At 42.3% G+C, this 21,594-nt stretch overlaps 2 protein-coding genes across 3 annotated transcripts in view; one reads left to right on the top strand and one right to left on the bottom strand.

The window, feature by feature from the left end:
• Positions 1-1,763: 1,763 nt before the first annotated feature.
• On the bottom strand, positions 1,764-3,254 carry LOC129118045 (inositol 1,4,5-trisphosphate receptor-interacting protein-like 1). Its single transcript, XM_054629251.2, has one exon. The coding sequence runs from the start codon at positions 3,252-3,254 to the stop codon at positions 1,764-1,766; it is 1,491 nt and encodes a 496-aa protein (XP_054485226.2).
• A 4,768-nt stretch (positions 3,255-8,022) lies between these two features.
• Positions 8,023-21,594, top strand: part of BLVRA (biliverdin reductase A) — a 29,576-nt gene continuing 16,004 nt past the window's right edge. Inside the window, exons 1-2 of one of the 2 annotated variants that reach the window (XM_054650292.2) lie at positions 8,023-8,181; positions 19,500-19,596. The gene's annotated coding sequence lies outside the window, so the exon portion shown is untranslated. The remainder of the gene's footprint in view (positions 8,182-19,499; positions 19,597-21,594) is intronic. The other variant, XM_054650299.2, reaches the window with a different exon arrangement.

Here is a 21,594-nt window from a genome sequence, read left to right as displayed (position 1 = left end):
CCAGCTCCAGCTGGCAGGGCCTCAGTGCCTGCCCTGTGCCCTCTCACCCGACGGCCATGCCAGGCCCTGCTTGCTGCCCTGATGGTGGCACTCCTGGCCCCAGTGCTCTCCAAGGGCTTGTCCTGGGGCACCTCCCTGCAGCCTTTCAGTTCCTGCACAATGCCCAGGGAGAAACCTGGAGGGGCTGCTTACAAGGGCCTGGAGGGACAGCACCAGGGGCAGCAGCTTCCCACTGACAGAGGGCAGCGTTAGACTGGAGATGGGGAAGAAATTCTGGCCTCTGAGGCTGGTGAGGTGCTGGGCCACACTGCCCATGGAAGCTGTGGCTGCCCAGTCCCTGGCAGCGTTCCAGGCCAGGTTGGATGGAGCTTGGAGCAACCTGGCCTGGTGGAAGGTGTCCCTGCCCTTGGCAGCAGGGCTGCAACAAGACAATTTCTAAGGACCCTTCCAAGCTGAGTCATTCTGTGATCCTGGGATCAGAGGGGCCAGGGGCACCTGGGCTTAATTGCTGATTAGAACCAATTCAGCAGTGTAAGTTTGGTTGAGTTCATGGAGACTGTTCACGAGCCCAGATTCCCAGTGCATGACATTTACCAATACTATAGATCTGGCTGAGATCAAGAAAGTCTTTCAAAGCTCCAGATTCTGCAAGACTTCATTTTATTGAAATAACAGCACAGCAGTTTCTTGCTTGCCAGTCATTCATACACTAACTATGGAGCATTAATATGTGTCCAAACAGATAGTGACATGATATTCATACTAAATTTATATTGTTCTATACATACTAAATTTATATTGTTCTATTATCATATTTATTATGATGATTTTTAAATTATATGACATTTTACATATTTAATAAGCATTTAATTATAAATATAATTATTCTGTGTAATTATATAGGAATTAGATATAATTGTTGTTTTATTTCATTTCCATTTTATGTATTAAATTATTGCTTTGTATTAAATACAATATATGTATAATATATATTTTATAAATATATCTGTGTAATAAAAATCTTGCCTCTTATAAATGCAGTAACTACAGAGTATTAATACATATCGCAACAGGTAGTGACATTATATATGTGCTATTTATTTTCATAAAATAATATGACACTTTATAAACTATAACTATAATATGTATCTATTAAAACACATCTGTTAATAAAAATAATTGTAGTTTTATATACACACTATAGTTATATATACATATCTCTGTCTATGTATCCCATTCATTCCTGTCTTTGTCATGGCACTAAAAGCTGGTTCTCTGCCACCAGCTGAAGCCCCATGGGCACATGCATCCAAAGGAGGGCCCCGAGACTGGTGGAGCGCTGGGAACACAAGCCCTATGAGGAATGGAGCTGGGGTTGTTTGGCCTGGAGAAATGGAGACTCAGATACAACTTTATCACTCTCTACAACTATGTGAAAGGTGGTTGTAGTCGGATGGGGGTTGGTGTCTCTCTCCTGGCAGCAGCTGACAGAACCAGAGGATACAGTCTTAAGCTGTGCCAAAGGAAATTTAGGTTGGATGTTAGGAAAAAGTTTTGTACTGAAAGAGTGATAAAGTACTGGAATCGTCTGCCTGGGGGAGGTGGTGGAGTCACCATCCCTGGATGTGTTTAAAAAAAGATTGGATATGGCACTCAGTGTCATGGTATAGTTGAGGTGGTATTAGGGCATGGCTTGGACTCAATGATCTTAAATGTCTCTTTGAACCTAATGACTCTGTGATTCTCTGATTCTATGAGCCCCGCTAACAGTGGCCATAGGCCAGCACTCTTGCCAGGCGATGGCGCAGATCAAGGTAGGCTTGCATTGCCTGGGAGTAGGCAGCTGGATCCTGTGCCAGACCGTGGAAGAGGTTGGGTGGCTTTGCCCTTAGTACATCTGGGGGCAGCCTGATCTCCTCTGGAAGCCTCTGGTTGCCCACAATAAAATGCTCCAGGTGTTTCTCTTCCAGAGATATGCGCAGCTGCTCCAGAGCATCCGAGAGCTGAAGCAGGAAGTGTCTCCTTTGCCACTGAGACACTGGTACTGTGTGCAGCAGGCGCATGACAATGGTCTTGATGGAATGGATGGAAAAGTCCTTGCGCGCAAGAACACGGGCAAGGAGCTGCAGGCATTTAAGGTGTGAGCTGTCCTGGGGGGCCTCCCTGGCCATGTGCCTGAAGAACTTGGTCTCTGCCACGGCATAGCTCTCAGGCCACATTGTGCTTGGGGTGTGGGCCCCTCGATACCGGCTGCTGATAAAGATGTCTGAGGCGTGTCGCCGCACCCCGAACAGCACCTTAACCTGGAAGCTTTCTTGGCCGTTGGTCAGCCTGAGGTTGCAGGAGCGTTTGGAGGGCAGCAGCACTAAATGCCAACTGCGTGACTGGGGCAAACGCCGCCAGCTTGCTCCCACCAGTGTGCAGAACCAGTGGACAGTTTTCTTCACGTCAAGGTAGGAGTCAGTACACAGCGTGTCTAGGAGGTTGGGCTGCTGAGTTGTCCTCCTGATCACATCAGGGTGGTGCTGGAAGCACAGCATGTTCATACCCTGGTACTCCCTCGGGCACCTGCACTCCAGCTCCACCCGGACACGGAAGTTCCTGCCAGGCTTCTGCTGGTCAGTGTCACGCTCCAGGTGGAAGAGGTGGCCTAGGGGAGGAGTCAGGGGTACAAGCACCTGGTACAGAACTTCCTCCTCACGGGCAGTCCAACCTTCAAAGGCACTGCCAATACCAATGGCTTGTTGCAGCACCGGGTAGAAAGTCCTACTCAAGGCACGCCTGAGGACAGTTATGAAATTGTCTATCAGGGCCATTGTCCTGTTGCAGCCTGTCTGCAGGTCCTGTACAGGCCACTGTATGCGCTCCTCTAGAAGCCATCTCAGATCATATGCCCATGTCTCATCCTCTTCCTCTTCCTCCTTCTCCTTTTCTTTCTCCTCCTCGCCACTGATCTCTGCCTCAAAATTTCTTTTCCTCCACATAAACCATACAGCCAAGAGAAGAACCAAGAGCCCAGCAAGTGCCCAGACCTGCCAGGGCTGCAAGGCAGACCTGAGAAGGTCTCTCCAGGATGCGCTACTCTGCATCAGCACGAGCTGCTTCACCTCCCGCTCCAGCTGAATCCTCTTCTGTTCCTGGAACTTCGCACGCAGCTCCATTCGCTGACGCGTCACCTCATCCAAAACATCACCCATGGGCTGTGGGTACTGGACTACTAGCAAGAACAAGAACCACAATACCCAGGAATCCATGGTCTGCAGGAGGATGGAGAGAAGGCCTTGAGGGGAGTGGGGAGGGAGGCAGCTGGCAGTAGGGGCAGCAGGGACAGGAATCCCAGTGATCTGAGGGCAGGAAGGACAGGGCCCCAGACAGCTGGGGGCAGGAAGGCCTGTCCCACTGTCCCAGCGGCAACAGAAGCACTGTACCATGGCCAAGGCTCTGCCATGAGGGGCTGTCCCTGCATGCAGAGGGAGAACCCAGTGTTGGGTGCAGCATTTCTGCTCTGGCCCTTGTCCCCAGCATGGCCTCCCTGCCACATTTGCACTCACCACTTGCCCAAGCAATAGAGGGCCAGTGTTACCTGCTTCTAGGTAACCTGCTTCTAGCTGCCCCCATTGTGAAACGTCCCAATGATGTCACAGGTGCCACAGCACATCACAACCCAGCCAACTCCACTCTTTGTCCCCACCCCAGCTCAGCCACTCAGAATGGCCCTGATGTACTGGTTAAGGCTGCTTTAGAGTGAACTTTCTTCAAAGAACTTCCCCCTTGGTCTTTCTTTTGTCTTTCTTACCAGCTGCCTTCATTGGCGGTCTCACAGATATTCATGTTGGAAGGCACCCTTAGGGTTCATTGAGTCTAAGCCTTGACTCCACACTGGTTGGAGCTACCCTTAAATCTCTGCATCATCAAGGTTGAAAAAGTCCCTGAAGATCACACTGTTCAACTACAAACTTAACACTGCCTACTCCACCAATCGGTCAGGTCCCCAAATGCCATATGCACACAACTTCTAAACCTTTCTGAGGGTGGTGACTCAGCCATTGCCCTAGGCAGCCTGTTCCCAAGCTTGATATCCTTTTTGTTGAAGGAATATTTCCTAGAGATCCAATCTAAATCTCCTGTGGCACAGCTTGAGATAATTTCCTCTGGTCACATTGTTTGTTCCCTGGACTAATATAATAAACCCCACTTAGGTACAACCTCCCTTCAGGGACCATCTGCATCTGTCAGGCGCAGATGGTTGAGCCTGTGAAACCAACTCCTCCCAGAGGAGAGAAAGGTGCTGCTTTTACACTGTGGTTCCCATGATTAAATGCCAGTGGGAAAAAATGGGTTCTCGGTGGTCAGAAGTTTCAGGCTGCCAGGAAACATTTCCATGCAAGGAGAACCTTTCTGCCAAGTACATCAACTGAGGAAATCCATACCCTTCCAAGCAGAAGGAAAAATCATCACTCTCCGTGGAGAAAATGTGAAGGTTTGGAGTGAAAGTCAGTGCTGGAATGTGCCAGGATATCCATGTGGATTTCACTAACCTGCAAGGCCAGACTGTGAAGATGGATCCTGGAAGCCAAGAAATGCCATCTTGCTCTGGGGCCTTCCATGCCACCGGCAGCACAAGTGAGAGCCCTTCCTCAGCCTTTGCCTTCAGGAAGTCCTCAGTTTGGGCAAAGCCTGAATTCCCCAGCTCTCCTGCTAATGACCTCAGGCTCACCAAGACTGTTTGGTCTCAGCCCAGGCAGGAGCAGAAAGAAGCCCTCGCCTGGCTTCGCAGGCCCCAGAGATGAGCAAAGATGAGGAGTGTGCCAGAAGAGGCCATCAGCACTTCACAGCAGCTTCTCTCAGCTGTAAATCACAGAAAATTTAAACACTAAAGTTATGGTTTGGGGTTTGTGTTGTGTTTTCTTTGGAGCCTTTTCCCCCACAGGAAACCCTGAGGCATTTTCCATGTTGCATACCTGGATTTGAATGGTCCACTCGTGGTGCTGCCTAGATCGAACTCAAAATTGTTCCTTTGCCCCTCTCTCTTCTCTGTTATGAAACGCCATTTCAAGGGGTTGTGGGTAACACCATTTCTCTTTTCTCATCTTGTGCTCAGGAACTGGGAGAGCCACCGATCTCCCTCCCCTGCCCCAGCTTGACTCTAAAAGGTTTCTGCAGTAGGGTAACATGGTCATGTTTCCAGTGGCTCAGCTGTCAGCACCAGTGGCAGAGCCCAAATTCCACCACTGCAGGAGCTCTCTGCCCCCCATCTTGTCCAGATCTGGAGCTCATTTAAATGTTGGGGTTTTTGTCTAGCTGCCTGAATAAATAAACAATCCTATGGCAAAGGGAGCTTGAGGCTGTAATTTAGGGATCAAACAGCAGGTCGGGACAGGACTGGTTTAAGGTAACTACAGGTGTCATAGAAAGAGGCGGTTGTGCCATCCTGTTTGGCTGTGTACTGTGCCACTTCCATTAGTTTTGGGATCTGATTCATTTGGAAAGAAGGTGGGGTTTTGTTTTTTCTCTTTTTTTTTTTTTTAATTGACAAGATTAATTATGAGAGTGAACAGGTCCCACATCCTCTAGATCACATGGCTGTACAAATAGGAGCATGGTTCCTGAATCCAATGGCTCTGAGTTACATCTGCCTCTAATCACTCCCATATGCATTCTTTTGCATGTTCTGCTATGCATTAAGGTTTCCTATCACGTGCTAATGGATTCATTACTTTGTGCTAAGCATACAGTCACGTGCTAGTCATTAACTGTCCCATATGTTAAACTCATTATGTATACGCTTAAATATTGTCTCTCCTGGGCTGCCAATCCTCTTTTATGTAATTCCACATGTATGTTGAAGACCTTCAGACTTTAAACTTCCTGCTCATTAGTTTTGTGTATGATTTGTCAGTTACGTTTTGGAGCTCTTCCTTATTTCAGTTGTGCAACAACTGTAATTAAAGCTGCTAAGGCATAATATGTGCTTTAGCACTTACTAGAGGGGATGGAAAGAGTTATTCGAAACAACCAGCACAGTAATGGCATCACAAACCCTCTGTGGAGTTGAAGTTATGTTAGAACACATAAGTTTTGCAATAGTTAAAACTTCATAACTGGCTCAGAAAATGTCACTCTGGCAAACAAAATGTAGCTGGGAGGAGGCTGAGTTCCTGTAATGTTTCTGATGAGAAGTTCACAGGTCAGAAATGAGAAAATATGGAAAGAAGGGTGTGTCACTCAACATCCCAACCTGCAGAATTTTAGAATAATGACTTTAAAGAATCCAGGGATGCACTGGATTTTTAATTTCTATAGGGAGAAGATGGGCTTCTTTTGGTGTTACTACTTTACACAGCACACTACTTGTTTCTGGTAAGATTTACCAGAAACAAGTTGACTTGAGCACACTTGTGTGCAAAAAAAAAAAAAAAAAAAAAAAGTTCTCCAGAGGTATTTTATTTCTACTGTATGTTTCTGTATGTTTGAGATGACAGGGTACAGAATTTTATCCTTTGTACCTGTAGTCCCAATGTAACACAGTTTTAGGTTCTAATATATGAATGCCCACCATTGTCATGGTGTAGAAAGATCTGTGGAATTCAGACCAGCCTCATGTCATACATTGTTCATTGCAGGAACTACTGGCTTGGGGGGAAATATCTGTACCCTCACTGGCTTTTATCTTCCAAGCCCCAAAAGGAGCAGCTGAAAGTCCTGTTGCATGTAGATAAGAAATGGCAAGTAAAGAGGCTGGGAGTAAGATCTTGGTAAAAGGTGTCTTTCCTAGGAAAAGCTAGTGCTTAGTACAACAACACATAGTATGTTGTCTGCCAGGAAGCAATCCCAGTAGAAAAGGAGGCAAATAATCTTGAGTAAGAACTTGTTGAACACCTGGCCTGGGCTGTCCTAGCAGCTGCTCTCTGCATGCCTCCTGCTTGGGCAAAGCCAGGCACAGAGTGATTTCTTTCCCACTTGGCACTCTTGAAATTCCCAATTTCCTGAGCACATATTCGTCCTGCAACATAAACCCTATGGCTGCAGCTGGGCAGACACAAGCACTGCTGATGTACTAGTGTCTGCAAACCCCTGCAGGAGTGGGCTCTAGGAGTGTCTGTCTGGGGTTGTTGCCCCTAACATGGACTCCTTACCTGGTGTGCAATGCCAATTCACACACAGAGGAGAGGAATCTCTATTTCTTTATTCTAGTTTGTGCAAAGTAAGGAGCTAGTGGTAACCCACAAAACACTAGCTCCCTAATCACCAAAACTTTACATTATTTATACGTTTTAGCAAACAAAAGTATCAGTATTCATTGGCTAGAAGTTGCATAGTTTTCTCACTAATTAGTATTATATCTTCTTAGCTCAGTTTGGTCAGAGCATGGTGCCGATAACACCAAGGTTGTAGGCTCAATCCCCATATGGGTCACTCACTTCAGAATTCCACCTCTTGATCTTTGTGGGTTCCTCCCAATTCTGAATATTCTGTAATTTTAGTGGTTAAGTGATTCTCTCACTTATGTTAATTACTCCACATGTTCAGTCTCCTCCTCTTGAGTCAGTGGGTTTCTAGACTTTGTAGCCTGTAAGTCAGTGTTTTCATTCTACCCCCTGCCAAAATCACCTTTCACCCAGTTGGCACTTTAGACTGATGAGTTGCCCCTGTTTATTCCTCCTTCTGGCCCTATCTTGGGCATTCTGCCAAGCACCCTTGTGGTCTGTTACTTCAGTATTCCATTGTGACTGACTTCAATACATATATAATCCTAAATCCTTTTTTTCTATTCTTTCTCAACAGCTGCAGCTACTGAGGCATATTAAGTGTACAAACAGGGTTTATTGATATGTAGTTTATCAGTTTGGAAACCCAACATCACAGGGACCGCTGCGCTTATCCGGTGGGGGTCTTGCCGCGGTCCCCATGGAGATGCTAGCCCCTTGCTAACCCCCTGCAGCTTTCTGGGTGTTTCCTGAGAGGAAGCACCCAGCCTGAGCGCCTGCCCCAGCTGCCTCCGGCTTCAGCCCGCCCCTGCAATCCTTATTGGATTCCCGGCCGAGGGGGTGTTGCCGCCGCGGCAGGGACAGGGCGTGCGGGCACTGATATGCCGGGGCTGCGGAGCGTTGTGTAAGAAGGAGCTGCAGGAAGCCGAAGAGCATTAAACGGGACCACGTTTCTCCTCTGTGAGCTGGAGAGGTTAGTGGCTATTACTTAATCTCTGCCAGCTGTAATTAGGATTTGGAAGCAGGCCTTTCGTTTTTCTGTTCCTCGCCTCCCCGGGATTGCTCGTCAGCGGCGTTTCCCCCTCGATTGTGGAGGATTGGGGGAGTCCTGCAAGTCACGTTGTCCTAGCTGCTCCAGAGACACCCTCCACACCAAAGGGGACGGGCCACTACCTGGGGAGGGGGAAGCAGTGAGAAAGGAAAAAAGGGAAAAGCCCTTGGTTTGGAATAATATCCAGGTGGCAGTGAAGCATGTAGACCATGTGGAAGTAGCCAAGTAGCATCTTCGAGTGGCCAGGGCACTGCATAGTGAGAGTGTGAAAGGTTATGCAAAACCTTTCCTACAAACTGGACTTCTTTTTAGAAGTGCTGAGCTTCCTTCCAATCTTGTGAAAATCCACATTTGCTGTAGCTATTTGATGCTCCCGTCTGAAACACCGGACCATCAAGCAGGCTGTACCTCAGTTTACCCATGTGTAAAGTGAGAATGAGTATACTTCCCTTTTGTAAAGGGACGTGGTGGGGCCATATTTCAGACAGCTTTTGGTGGGAGAAAGGTGGTTCTTGTGTTCTCAGATGTGGTATAGAATCCGTGCATAAAACACATTGACACTTAATTACTTTATGTTCTAGTCACAGCTATCATTTATCTCTAGTAAAAAATAGAAAAAAGGTGCATCAAGGTCTCAGTCTACACACAGTGAAAAGACAAGTTCAGCCTTTATATAACTCCTGTCATTCTGCTGAACTTTTGTGTTGAAGCTTGTTAAAAAACCCCAAACAAACAAGGTTAATTAGGGCAACAGTTTAATGAACTGATTTTGTGTGAAACCAATTTTTTCCAATTCCTTGCATTGATTTGCCAAATTAATTTTTGTGGAATAGTCTTTCAGCTGTTGGATCTATGGTTACAGATGTGAACACAGAATGACATTGTGCCAAAAATCAATAACATAGTGTTTGAACATCTTTCTGTCATTTGATATCATTTGTTGATAAATGAGAAAATGAAGACAAATATGTTTCAATAATGTAAATCCGATTTGTAGTTTAATCTTGATATTATAAGACCAATGGGTTAATATTTTAAATTATTTTCAGAATATATAAGAAAGCCTTAGTTAGTCTTACTAAAAACTGTCACAAGCAGTGCATACCACTTAGAGAGTAATTATTAATAATTAAATTATAACTAAATATTATTAATATAATAATAATTGATAGTAAAATACTTTATAATTTCTTACTATTGGATCAAGACACTTCCCTTATTCGGGAGTGCTGATTTTTCTGGACTCCTCTTCCTGGGTTTACATCTAATGGTCAAGAAATTTTTTTACTGATAGAAATCTCTCAGTTTCTTCAAAGAGTGAACTGAGTTACTGTTTGTGAAGAGCTGGAGTTTAATTCAATGAAGTATGGTTTGTGTTATTCTTAAAGGACTGGCAGTGCTTATTCTGTAGAGCTAAAAAGGACGCTCAACCTTTGTCATTTTCAACTTCTTAGTGCCCTCATTATTTTCCCAGTTGTGCTGAGTGTTTCAACACCCACTCCTCACCCCCCAAACCCAGTGGGCCAAAAAGACCACCGCATTAAGGTCTAAGCAACTTCATTTTAAATGTCAAAGGGCAGACTTGTTTGTTTTTTTCCTTTTGTCGTGAAGAATATCTGCTGTATCCACAGACTCTGAAAACCAAGCTCAGCAGAAGAACAGGACCACTTTGCTCTCTGGACTAAAAATTAACTGGCATTGTCAAAACAAGTGAAGATAAATGAATAAATTAATGGTCCAGTTTTCAAATTTAAATGGGAATAATTTTCCATCTTACACCATGGTGTCAGGACTTCAGTAAGATGCAGGACTAGAATGCACATTGGCATTTTTGCTTTTCAGTGATGACTCTGAGTCACCTGAGTTTGATCCATCTTGTAGAGGGAATATTGTACTCTGTGTTGTGCAGATTAGTTGTAGGAAGCTTCAGAGGGTGTTTGCCATTACCACTACTATGGTCCACTGAAGCTGTCTCTGCGCTGCCATCCTTGGCTAGGTAAGCAAAGTCAGGCAACAGGAGATAAAACTAAACAAGGTTGGGAGGAAGTAGAGGACCTAACAGAGTTTGGATGGATGTAGTAGTAGGACAATAATGCCCTGAGGAAGGAGTTCCTGTGTTTTACACAGCGGTACAGCAACATCAGAGTATACAGGATTGTGGATAACTGTCACCTCAAATTTTCAGGCAACCATAGATTTTTCTGAAACTTGCAGGTAGAGCTCAATGTGTTAAAATAACATACATTGTGCTCATAGTGCACCTTATTAAGCGAGGCATTAAAAAGGTTTCTTCACTGAGTGGGGAAGCAATGGGCCTTAGGAAAGAAAACCAGTCTGAGAGCCAAGGCGCTCTTGCAGTTTAATCTTGTAGTAAAAAAAAAAAAACAACAAAAAAACAAACAATAAAAACCACAACACCCAAAATCAACAAAACCCCACTCTGGATAATCCGTGCCCTGTTGTAATTTAGCAGAACAAAGGTTGCTGAGGAGCTGTCTCACGCCTCTGGAGCTGGCCTTGAACCTTGGCAAATGTTCTCATGCCTGCAAAGCCAAAGTGTGGGACTTAGATCTTAAAACCTTATAAAATAAGTGCAACTATAATAAAAAAATAAATTTACATTTGACTTGTTTCCTCTCCACTCTCTAAGCAAAAAGAGCTTTGGCTTCTTGTCTAACTGAACTTAAGTGTTTCTTAGACTAATGTTTGCAACTCAAACAGTGCTAATAAGAAAACATTGCAGAAAACCCATCTGACTGGGTTTTCTCCAATGTTTTCTTATTAGCACTGTTTGAGTTACAATAAGAAAGCATGTGCTAATTAGAAAACATTGCAGAAAACCCACCCGACTGGTGGGTTTAGAATTAGAAAACATTGCAGAAAACCCACCTGACTGGGAAAGATAATGAAATGCATTTGCTAATCCTGTTCCTCCAGATGATTACAACCCACCACTTTAACAACATGAGTGCAACAATTAGCATAAAATAGATTTCTACATTTTTAAATTTTTTTTTCCTTATCATGGCTTTGTTAACCAGTTAAAAGGAGTCTGTTTGTGGCAGCTAATGGTCATGTTGTAGTAACTAACCTAAATACTAATTTAAAGGCTGCACAACACTGGCTAATAAAATGAGAGGTTCTCATGGCTCAAGTAATGTTACTGTGTTTATTAACTTTCCCTCTCAGTGAAATGCTTATGTACAAAGTCATCTTTATCATCTAGTCATTACCTCTGTTCTGAGAATGAGAAGAGAGAAAAGCCATCAGAAAGAACATGGATTATTGAATAATCCCCAAATAACAGAAAGGACGTAGTAGTACAGGATGTGAGGGGTAAGGTGAGACCACAGTCATTCTAGTGAAAACGTCATGGGTGATTCTTTGCTGTGCTGGAAGCGATACAGCTTTGTGACCCTTTCTGTTGCTAAGGAAAGCAGCCCTTAGTCGGTATTTACTGTCTTTTGCAGGCTCTGACACGGATTAGCAGCAGACTGGTTAGTCTGTTATTTGGTGATGAACACAAAGTAGCTTGCTCGTACTTGTCTTTAATTAGGTGATTTTTCTCAGCACAATTGTGTGCAGCTAGAGGTGGGATCAGCATGTTGGTAGAGATCTTTCTGTGCTTAGTGTTTGGTCTTGGTGACAGAAGATGCAAATATGTGTGAAGGATTGAGGTTGGAGGGGTGTGGTTTGTTTATTTGTTTTGGTTTTGTTTTTGCCGTTAAATCGGATTCATAACAGTTGATTGGAGATGGCAGATTAATTCCTGGTTTTTGTCTTCCTCCAAAGCTTTGATTCTTTAGTGGCAAAAATCTGTGAAGAACTCAGATGCTCAGATTGGAACATGGGTAAGGAGGAATTCTGTACTGTTGATAATTCACAGTTAAGTGATGAGGCATAAACCAGGATGGTACACTTCTGGCATTGGAGGGCATCATGGGCTTAGTCTGCTTTCATTCTTGTTCAGTAAGACAGATAAACCAGGTAGGCCTGGTTTTGGTAAGTATAGAATACTTAGATTTGCAGTCCTGGAGTGCAGTATCTGTTAAAAACAGTCCCGAGGTGTCTGAGATGTCTCAGGTTTGTCATCCAGAAGTCAGGATAACCAATCCCAGCAGTTATGTTTGCCCTAGGAATTGTGGTTTTCATTTGGATTTTTTTTTAAGTCTATTTTACATTTACTTACTTGCTTAGAGAAGTGAAATAGCTATCCATACATTTAGCCCAATATTTACAAATTAAGATGTACTGCCTATTCTTATATGCCTGGCATCTGAAATGAGACCTTAAGGCTGAGGACTTTTGAATAAATATTTTCAAAATAAATAGATCATTTGCCTGACTCTACATACTGTTCAAAAATAATAGTCTTCTGTGATGTGTTTCCAACCCAGTCCTTCTTGAATAGATCCTGGTGACAGCCTGACCTAGTAATATTCACAATAGAGATATAATGAAGATATAGGAAAAGAACCATAAAAATAGCTGTATTATATGATAAAATAAAGGGGGCTTAAAGTGTCTGGTCCTTTGTTTTAGTGTAGATAAGAGCTTCCTTTCTCCTCTTGCCCTGCAAGCAGGGGATGTGGCCATGTAATTCTCTGGCTGCTCTGAGCCCAGTTTTTCTGATAAGGCTTCATCATAGAGGATACTGCTTTCAAGGACACAGCCTTAATTCCCTGGTATCTTTGAAGAAGGCTGAATTCTGCACCAGGGAGATGGATGAGGCACCTTTTTTCCTTTTTTTTTGTGTTCATGTACTCAGGCAGAGAGACCTTTGAGAAACAACTGCTGGTCTGCTGCATATTACCCATCCCTGTTGCTTGGAATAGCTGGACCTTCCCACCATCAGATGGCCTGTAATATCAGGAACAAAATTTTCCTCTCTTAAAGCACAGGAAGGAAAGACCTCCTATTCTAGGTGCTCTTAAGTTATGAACTCCTAAGGAAGTGTGAAGGTGTGGATAACTCCAGAGTTCAAGTTTCTTTTGGTTAAATGACTACTAAATGGGATGCCAACTTTTGCCCATGGGATCTCATATGGCCATACTGACAGATGGCCTTTTTTATCAAGAGAATCATGAACAGGAAGAACTGATGAAGTTGCCAAGTCACTCTCCATCATATTTGGAAAGTCATGGCAATCAGGTGAAGGCCCCAGTGACTGGAAAAAGGGAAACATCACACTCGTATCGGGGGGTTGGACTAGATGATCTTTAAAGGTTCCTTTCAACCCAAACCATTCTGGTGTTCTAAGAAAAAGAAGTGCAAAGTACATTCCTTTACTGTGTGCTCATGATTATTTTTATTATCCAGCTCCTACATGATCTTAATTTTGCTTATATGCCTATCTGGAATAAACTTTCCTATTCCAGACTGCAGAACAAATCCATCAGGATGAAAAGCCATCCAGCCTTAGAGCAAGTGTAGTCAAATGGCCTGTGATCTCCAGGTTTGGCTCAAGCTGTTATTTGGCCACACTTTTACATTCTTTGTCTAACTCAGTTTGATCCTAAACAAAACCAGTGGGATGGATTATTGCAGATAGTTGTCATTCACATTTTCTCTGCTGCTGAGGTTCTGCTTCTGCCTTTATGTACTCAAGTCTGACTATGGGAGGGAAGAATAGAGATTTATTATCCAATGTCTAAGATGGGCATATATAAAAGAGTGACAGCTTACAGATGTTCACCTGTACTGTTTGTGTTTATCATATTAATGTAAGGTGCCTTGGTTTTCCATTTCTAATGATAAATAAAGAAATTTTGTGTTTAAAACTGGTTTTGTGGAGGGGCCACAGTTATGCCTGAAATGGTTTAAATAATAAATATTAAACTCACAGTTTTCTTTCCCAGAACCCCAAGATGCTTTCTTGAGTTTAATTAGCAGAAGGTAAGGAGGGAAGAAGGGATTTAGACAGACATTTCAAAAAGGAGCAAGGCTTTATTAAAGTAATGAACAGGGTTGCTGTGACATTTTAGAATTGCATTTATGTTACTATTGGCAGCACAGGATGGTGGTAGTTCAGTAAAACAACTCTCTTCTTTTCAGAACTCAGTGGCCTTTTTGGGTGTTTAAAGGCATCATGCAGTTAAGGACATGAACTTGAGGTGGGGACAAAGCTCTTCTCTTACGAGAGTAGCTGTTAAATAATTTCACCAGAATATTGCAGAAAAAACAAGATATGGGTACAGTCTAGTAAAATCAGGGAAAAAGAGGGAAATGTTTGCATTATGTTTCAAACGGAAGCATTCATTCTTGGAAATCTTTTACTTCCATGATCCAGTTATTTCTCTGCCTCTTTTAAAAGGTATATTTCCCTCTTCCAGTGCCCATAGTGTTGTCTGCTCCTGAACCTTTGCAAGACCTGTTTTAGCTATTTCAAAATTAGGTGCTTGTGCAGATCCTGCCTGTGATAGGAGGTTATCCATTTTATAACAGCCACAGTTGTTATAAAGTAATTGTCCACATTGATTTGACAGAGGAAAGAAGAGTGATACTGGGTTCTCTTATCCCAATTACATGGCCTTGCTGGTTCTGAGTAAGTTGTGTATTTAAAATACTCCTCTGAACAGACAGCTTCATGAAAGCTTCTAGCTCACATCTTTGAAGGCAGACTGTAAAGAAATAAAGAAGGCAGGGGTGGTGTTTAAGTCTATCACCCAATTATAGTTATTTTTACACAGATTTTTGGAGAGGGTCTTTGAAGTTGCCAGCAGCTTCACTGGTCCTGAACTGATGAGATTTAACAAACTATGTAGAAACTATGATGCCATTTATATCCTGGCACAATCCATCCTGTACCCTTCTTCGGCTAGTGGCACTGTGTGAACTCAATCATCAAACCAGTTTACAATTTTTTGAGTTTTGTATTAATTGTGCATTCAAGTTCAGGAACTGAAATGTATGTTCATCTTTATTTAGACATGTTTTAAATATAGGTTGCTTTGGAGTGGCTTTAGCCAAGTAGAATCTTCTATTTTGCTTGAAGTTGAACCAATTTGATGGCAGTTTTTTGGGGTCCTTTTGGAGACTTTATAAAACAATAAATCTGGTGATGGTGAATCTGTAAAGAGGCAGACAATTGTAAATAGGACCCAATTTGTAGGTTGTTCTTTTGCTTGTTTATTAACCCTGAGCATGTCAGGTTCTACCTTGTCATGCTTGAAGGTTCAGGTTTTGGCATGCTCTGAGCTGACCAACTGTACAAAGCAAAACTAATGATATTTTAGCCATCTTCTTGGCATACAAAGCTACATCTCTTCTTGCAGGAATCGCAGGTTTGATGTGGATGAACGTAGGAATTGGGAGATGTGGGGTTAGCTTCTGCATAGTTATACACAAGTAAAGCATTGTTCTTCCTAAAACACTTTGCATGGATCCTAATGTGCAGTTGCAGTACTGTGGGAAATATGCTTTTAGAGGTTATCTGTAACCTTAATGTACTTTTTTTTTTTTTACCTTTTTATCGGGTTTTCGGTAAGATACTAAATACCCCCTCTAGCGGCTGATAACCTCGGAAAAAGTGTTTGCTTTCTCAGGACAAATTTAACAGATGAGTAGCGCTTTGCAACTACTTCACTGTTAAAGCACATCGAATTGCAGACTAACTCTTCAAGAGAGAGAGGCTGGCCTTTGTGATTCTTAAGTGTTGTGTTGCCCATTAGGATGAAAAATACTGGGCTCTAAAGTTAGGAGGGATTAACTGCAATCATTACTCTTCATTCAAAACCTTCTGGTTTTCCCTGCTCTCAAGAAATTTATGACATTGATAGATTTCCAAAAGGTAAGGGGAATGGAGAGCAACCATTGCATTTTGCAGGCCCTACTGAGTGGTAGACTGATAAAATTACAGAGGTGATAGGGCATAATTTTTAAGATTACAAGGTTATGCAAAAGTTTATCTATTTCCTAAGTTATCTCATTCAATCTAGTTATTAATGAAAAAAAATTTTACATCACCCTCTATTTTAGAAGAGTTGACACTTTTTTCTCTGGGTTAGGGAATGAGAAAGTCAGCTAAAAAAAGTACATTTGTCTGACTAGCTAAATTCTGTGTGTATATTGTTTTCTTTGAAGAGAGTATGAGGCAGGCCTTCAGTGATATGAATTGCTGTCATGCTGGCAATGCAGGCAGAGGGTTTCATCAGCCATGGTAAGCAGTGTCATTGTAGTGACTGCAATGTGTAGTTGGAGTGCTTTTTTCATTTGGGGAATTCTCAAAATAGCTCAGCCTGTTAGAGATATGGGATGCAGTGACCTTTAGTGGACCGGAAGATAGGTATCATCTATTGGCTTGAGTCCATAAGGATATTAAAAGAACATACTTGTAGCTGGAGATGTGTTTTGTTCTTGTGCATACTAATGCACAAGATCTTTCTCAATGGGCTTGTAGGAGTATTCTCATTGAGATCAATGGGATTACTTGTGATTAAAGCCAGGCAAGCATATAATTCCTTTTAGGATTTGGTTTTCAGATTAATTTAACAACAAGAGAAGGAAAAGAAACTTATAGTTTTGTTGTTTGTTGTAGGGCATTGTTTTATGTAGATATTTCAGTGCAAACTTCATTTATAGTCATATTTTCTAGATGTCTGATCTGTGTGGGATTTCCTGTCATGGAGAGGTTGTACTAATACCTACTTCTCACTTTGCACTTATTATCAGTAGGTCTGAGAGTGCTTTACAGAAGACAGAGGTTCCCACTGTTCTGGAACTGGGGTCTATAGGGAAAGGGGGTGTGATTTTCTTTTCTTGGGTCAACCAGTGAACTTCTGTGAGAAAGTAAGGATACAGCCTGGAAATGCAGCTTTCCTGCTTCTGCCCAGCCCAGTTCTTCAGGCCCTCTGAAGAAGAAAGAGCTTGTAGAAAGGACTGCAGTAATTGGCAGGAAAATGCAGGGGCAGATGTAGTAAGTGAGAAAATATTTCAGAACGTTTTTCTCTATTTGTTCATCTTCACTTTCAGTTGTGTTATAGCAAAAGGTTGGAAGCCTCTTCTGACATCAGAGTTTATCTGCAAAGCACTTGTCAATCCATCGAGTGAGGTGGAGAAGCATCTTCTCTCAGTGGCTGACACAGCAAAAACAAAATGAGCAGTGTAAGCAAGGGAAGGGAATGGGCTGAGATTCTTGGGCATGTCTCATGGGCTGTCCTGTCATCTATACCTCTTGTGATTAGCTCTGAGCAGTTTTCCCAGAAATGAAGGTATGGATAAGTAGTTCACCTTTTTTTTTTTTTTTAACACGAAAAGCACTCAATTTTAAACAGTGTAAGAGTAAGCACTAAACATCAGTTCCTTTGCATGAAATAGGTTTAAGCAGAGTCTCAGACACTTAGTTGTGCAGAGACTACTCTGGGGCTTCATTGCTCTACAGGGAAGCTAGGGGACATTGTTCATAGTCCCCAGGGACCTGGCAGAGTTCAGCTTCATGATAGTGTTTATGCAGATGTTAAGTCAAAAATGTGGTGAAGGATGTTTCATGCTTTTTTTCCCTTTTTTGAGTTGGTACCACTTTTAGCTTTATTCAGGGTTATTTTCTCAGGCACAGATCGGTAGTGTAGCAATACTGTTGTTTGGTCACCTGGAAAATTAGGATCTGTGAATCACTGATAGCTCCAAAACACTCCATTCTCTTGAATGGACTTTACTGCAAAATAATTACTTGCTGCTTGTTAAAATTCTCTTCTCTTCAAATTCACTTTCAAATACTGTTATAGAACATTAAAGCCTGAAAGAAATTTTGGGAACATTTTGTGGCTTTCTTTGCTTTAGGCATATGCTAATTAGCCACATAAAAGCAGTCTTTTGCTTAAAAAGTAGCAGTGATGAGGCTGCAGTTATATGCAATTGTTTATTTACCCACCAGAAGTTTCACAAGACATTCTGCAGTTCAGTCCAGAGCAGTCCCTGGAAACTTATAATAAGTAACAGTTTAATTTTTTTAAGGAGATATTTTTATAAAATAAAAACTGGAGTCCTTCATGTCTGTCTCTAATTTTTTAGGTGCCCCTAAGCAGGCTCAGTACTTTCTTGGATAGTTTCAAACTTAGCAGTGTAGGTATATTGAAATGTAATTTGAGTTTCAAACAAAATGAATCTGACTGAAGATAGGTCCCAGAGATATGTAGAGAAGCTATTTTAAAAGTGTTTTTCCCCTTCAGACTAGCCACCAAATCTGTATCATAAAGGATGACTACAAGCAAGAGAACAGGACAAAATGGTCATTCTTAGGCATGCATATACATCACAGAACTTCTGTTTCAATCCTCCATAGTGTGGAATATGTCACGTATTAAAACCAGATCTTCAGATTTTTTCAGTACTTCTCATGGTTTTATATTACTTGTGTGGGATGGTTTTGCTTCAAATATGGAGCTGCAGGCTCTGGAAAGCAGCAATGTGATGGGTGTCAGTATCACTGCACACTCTGGGGTTAGCAGAACTGTGTTTAAATAAAGGTTTTCATCCTGCTGAGGTATTAATGCTGGAGACAGCATATCTGTTACAACTGCAGTTCTTTATTATCAGCCATCTGCTGAATAGAGTAAAGGTGCTTGTTTGGCAGCTTAACACAGCATCTGTCCATATATCAATGTAACTATATCAACTTCAACTTTGGCAGTCAGCTGGAAAAACATAATTTAATCGGTGAACCTGCATATAAATGTAAAACAATGCAGGTGTATTGTTCAAGGGGCATTTAAAAGCCAGGAAGAAAAGTCCCCTCTGGCTGTTTCCAAAGTACAGTGGTGCCAGTTAGGATGAGAGATGGTTTTCTGCTGGCAAGCTCTGTGAGCATTGATGTCTTGAAGTTCTAACTCACTCAGCAGAGCTGGTGTGCCTGTCAGAAGGCTTTGGCTGGGTTGTGATAGCCAGAGACATGGGTGGGAGAGATGAGGAGGTGCTGGCAAGGGTAGATAGTTAAGTCCGTAGCAAACAGCTCTCAAGGAAAATCTACATGGTTGCTCTGTTATTTCCAGGTGCTGCAGTTTTCCTCTGAAATGTGGAGACTGTAAATGGTCCTGGCCGATTTTTGAGAAAATTTCTGATTCTCATTTTATGTTCTATTAATGGTTTGAAGAGAAGGGGTCAAGAGCCTTGGGGGTTACCTTTCTGGCTGTCTTTTTCTTGAAGAAGACTTTACTTTTCCCTCTAGGTTGCAGTAAAAGCAGAGCAAAAATAATCCATCATGCTAACTAAATTCAAACAATAATTTTTTTGCCTTTTTATTTAAGATCTTCAACTGGGAACCTTTGCAGTGTCTCCTTCTAGAAGGTACTTCAGCATATACAGAAGTTAAAGTGTGTAACTGGTTTCCTGCAGAAAAAAAAGGTATTTATGCTTTTGAATAAGCTGCTAAATTTGAGTATTTGTGAGTGTTTCCTTGGTGAAAGGAAACATTAACAACACTAACACAATCCACTCTGTTCAGCTTCTGCTTTCTATGCTCTGGGCAGATGTTTCATGCTAAGGGTAGACAATGAGAGCAAGATGTGGTGTAGCATGTACAGCAGGTACATGTACCACAGGTTGTAGCATGTACCAGCACCCTGAGATACAGCATCTGCCAGGTCTCTGGGTATTTGAAATCAGAAATGTAGAGCTGAGAGAAATCTCAAATTTTCATCTTGATGATTTTACTGTGACTGCTGTGGTCAATCTGGTATTTCCCTGTAAACTTCTGTTGAGGGAGGTTCTGTGACCCTCATCTCAGGGCTCTGCTGCAGTAAGAGAGAAAATATTTTGTATGATGTCTAAACAATAAATTCATCTGAAGGGAGCTCTGGAAAACTTCCTCAGTCTGTTACCAAAAATCAGTAAAAATAAAAACTTCTTCATGCCAGTGTAGCATCATGAAGCTGCCATTCTTTATTTGGCCAGATGCACGAGGGGATATCTCCTCCAAGAATCAGGCATGCTGAATACAGAAGAGGTCCTGTTTATATACAATATTTTACATATATATTCGTTGATTTTTCCCAGAATAAACATACATATGATAATAATTTCCCAGAAATCATTAATATATTTTCCCTCCCCTTTGGATACATGTTCTTTTGTCCTGGGGTCTCTTTGGTGGTCCCTGGTGGTCCTTGGCAGCAGTATTTTCAGATTAAATACTTATCTGTGAGGTTTCTGCTACTTTTAAGATGCATGTGGTACTTGAAGCAGTACACTTTAAAACACCAGGCTGAGATTGCTTCAGGAAAGCCTCCTGCATAGTGTTATGCTATTACCTGTGACATTAACTATAAAATATTTTGATTTCTGATGTGAGTCACTCATTCATATTTGTGGGAACAAGAGTTTGTAAACTGCAGGGAGTATGCAGGAGGCTTACTGAAATTCTTTATATATCATGGGAGAAGGTGCTTGTACTCATTCTGTAACGTCTAGACATGCCATGAGAAATTTTCTTGAAGGGGAGATAATTCCTAAGTTCTGCCTTTTAGCTTGCTTCTGCACTACTTTGCATGGCCTTAGTGATGTTGCACAAAACAGAGGTAAGCCTCACTTCCCCCAGGCTTATCTCAGTGAGTGTTTGCAGTTTTGAGATGTTGGGTCCCACTTGTCATTGCACTGGGGAGGAACACTGGTGCTGGTTGATGGATTTCTTTGGACTTACTCCATTGTTTGTTTTGCTGCTGAATATTCTGTTTTGCTGTGAAATTTTGCAAGAATATTTGGGTCAGTTTTGGGGTTTTTTGGTTTTCTTTTTGTTTTTTTTTTTTTTTTGTTTTTTTGTTAATTGCTAATGCAGGAAATACGAAGCAGAAGCACAGAAAGCTCAAGAGCAGAGGGGGCAATGGTACGATGATATATTGGTGTAGAATAAATTATCCTCTTCAACTTTGCTTTTCTCAGCTCTTTTTGTGTGTCATGCAGGGCTCATCTGCCTTGGTAAGAGGAGCCACTTGTGCTGGCTGTCAGTGGGGAAGAGCTTCTAGCAGTCAGTGGCAGGCACCATTCCACTTGTCCCGGTTCAGAGGGGACCTGTGGTGAGCCTGGCAGGGCTGCCTGCAACCCAGCCAGGGTGGGTGCTGCTGTGATGTGAGAGGCATTCCTTAGAAACAGCATGTGAGCATGAAAGACATCTCCTAAACTTCTCATTAGCTCTCTTTGTTTTCACACAGCCAATTAGGAAAGGGTGGAGAAAATGCTTTTGGATACTGTTGCATTACTTACAATATGACTTTTTTTTCAGTATGACAGGAACCAAAGTTCCTGAAAAGCCTTGAAAATGCCTCTGGAATCTTTTTTATTAAAGCTTTAACTCACTGATTTTAAGAAAAAGTGTGAAAGGAATGCAGAGCAGTTTGTGATTTGGGT

Source organism: Agelaius phoeniceus, chromosome 1 (genome assembly GCF_051311805.1).
Source record: "Agelaius phoeniceus isolate bAgePho1 chromosome 1, bAgePho1.hap1, whole genome shotgun sequence".
Taxonomy (NCBI): domain Eukaryota; kingdom Metazoa; phylum Chordata; class Aves; order Passeriformes; family Icteridae; genus Agelaius; species Agelaius phoeniceus.
Note: the sequence above shows the minus strand (reverse complement) of the source record. Positions and strands in the feature narration are given on the sequence as shown.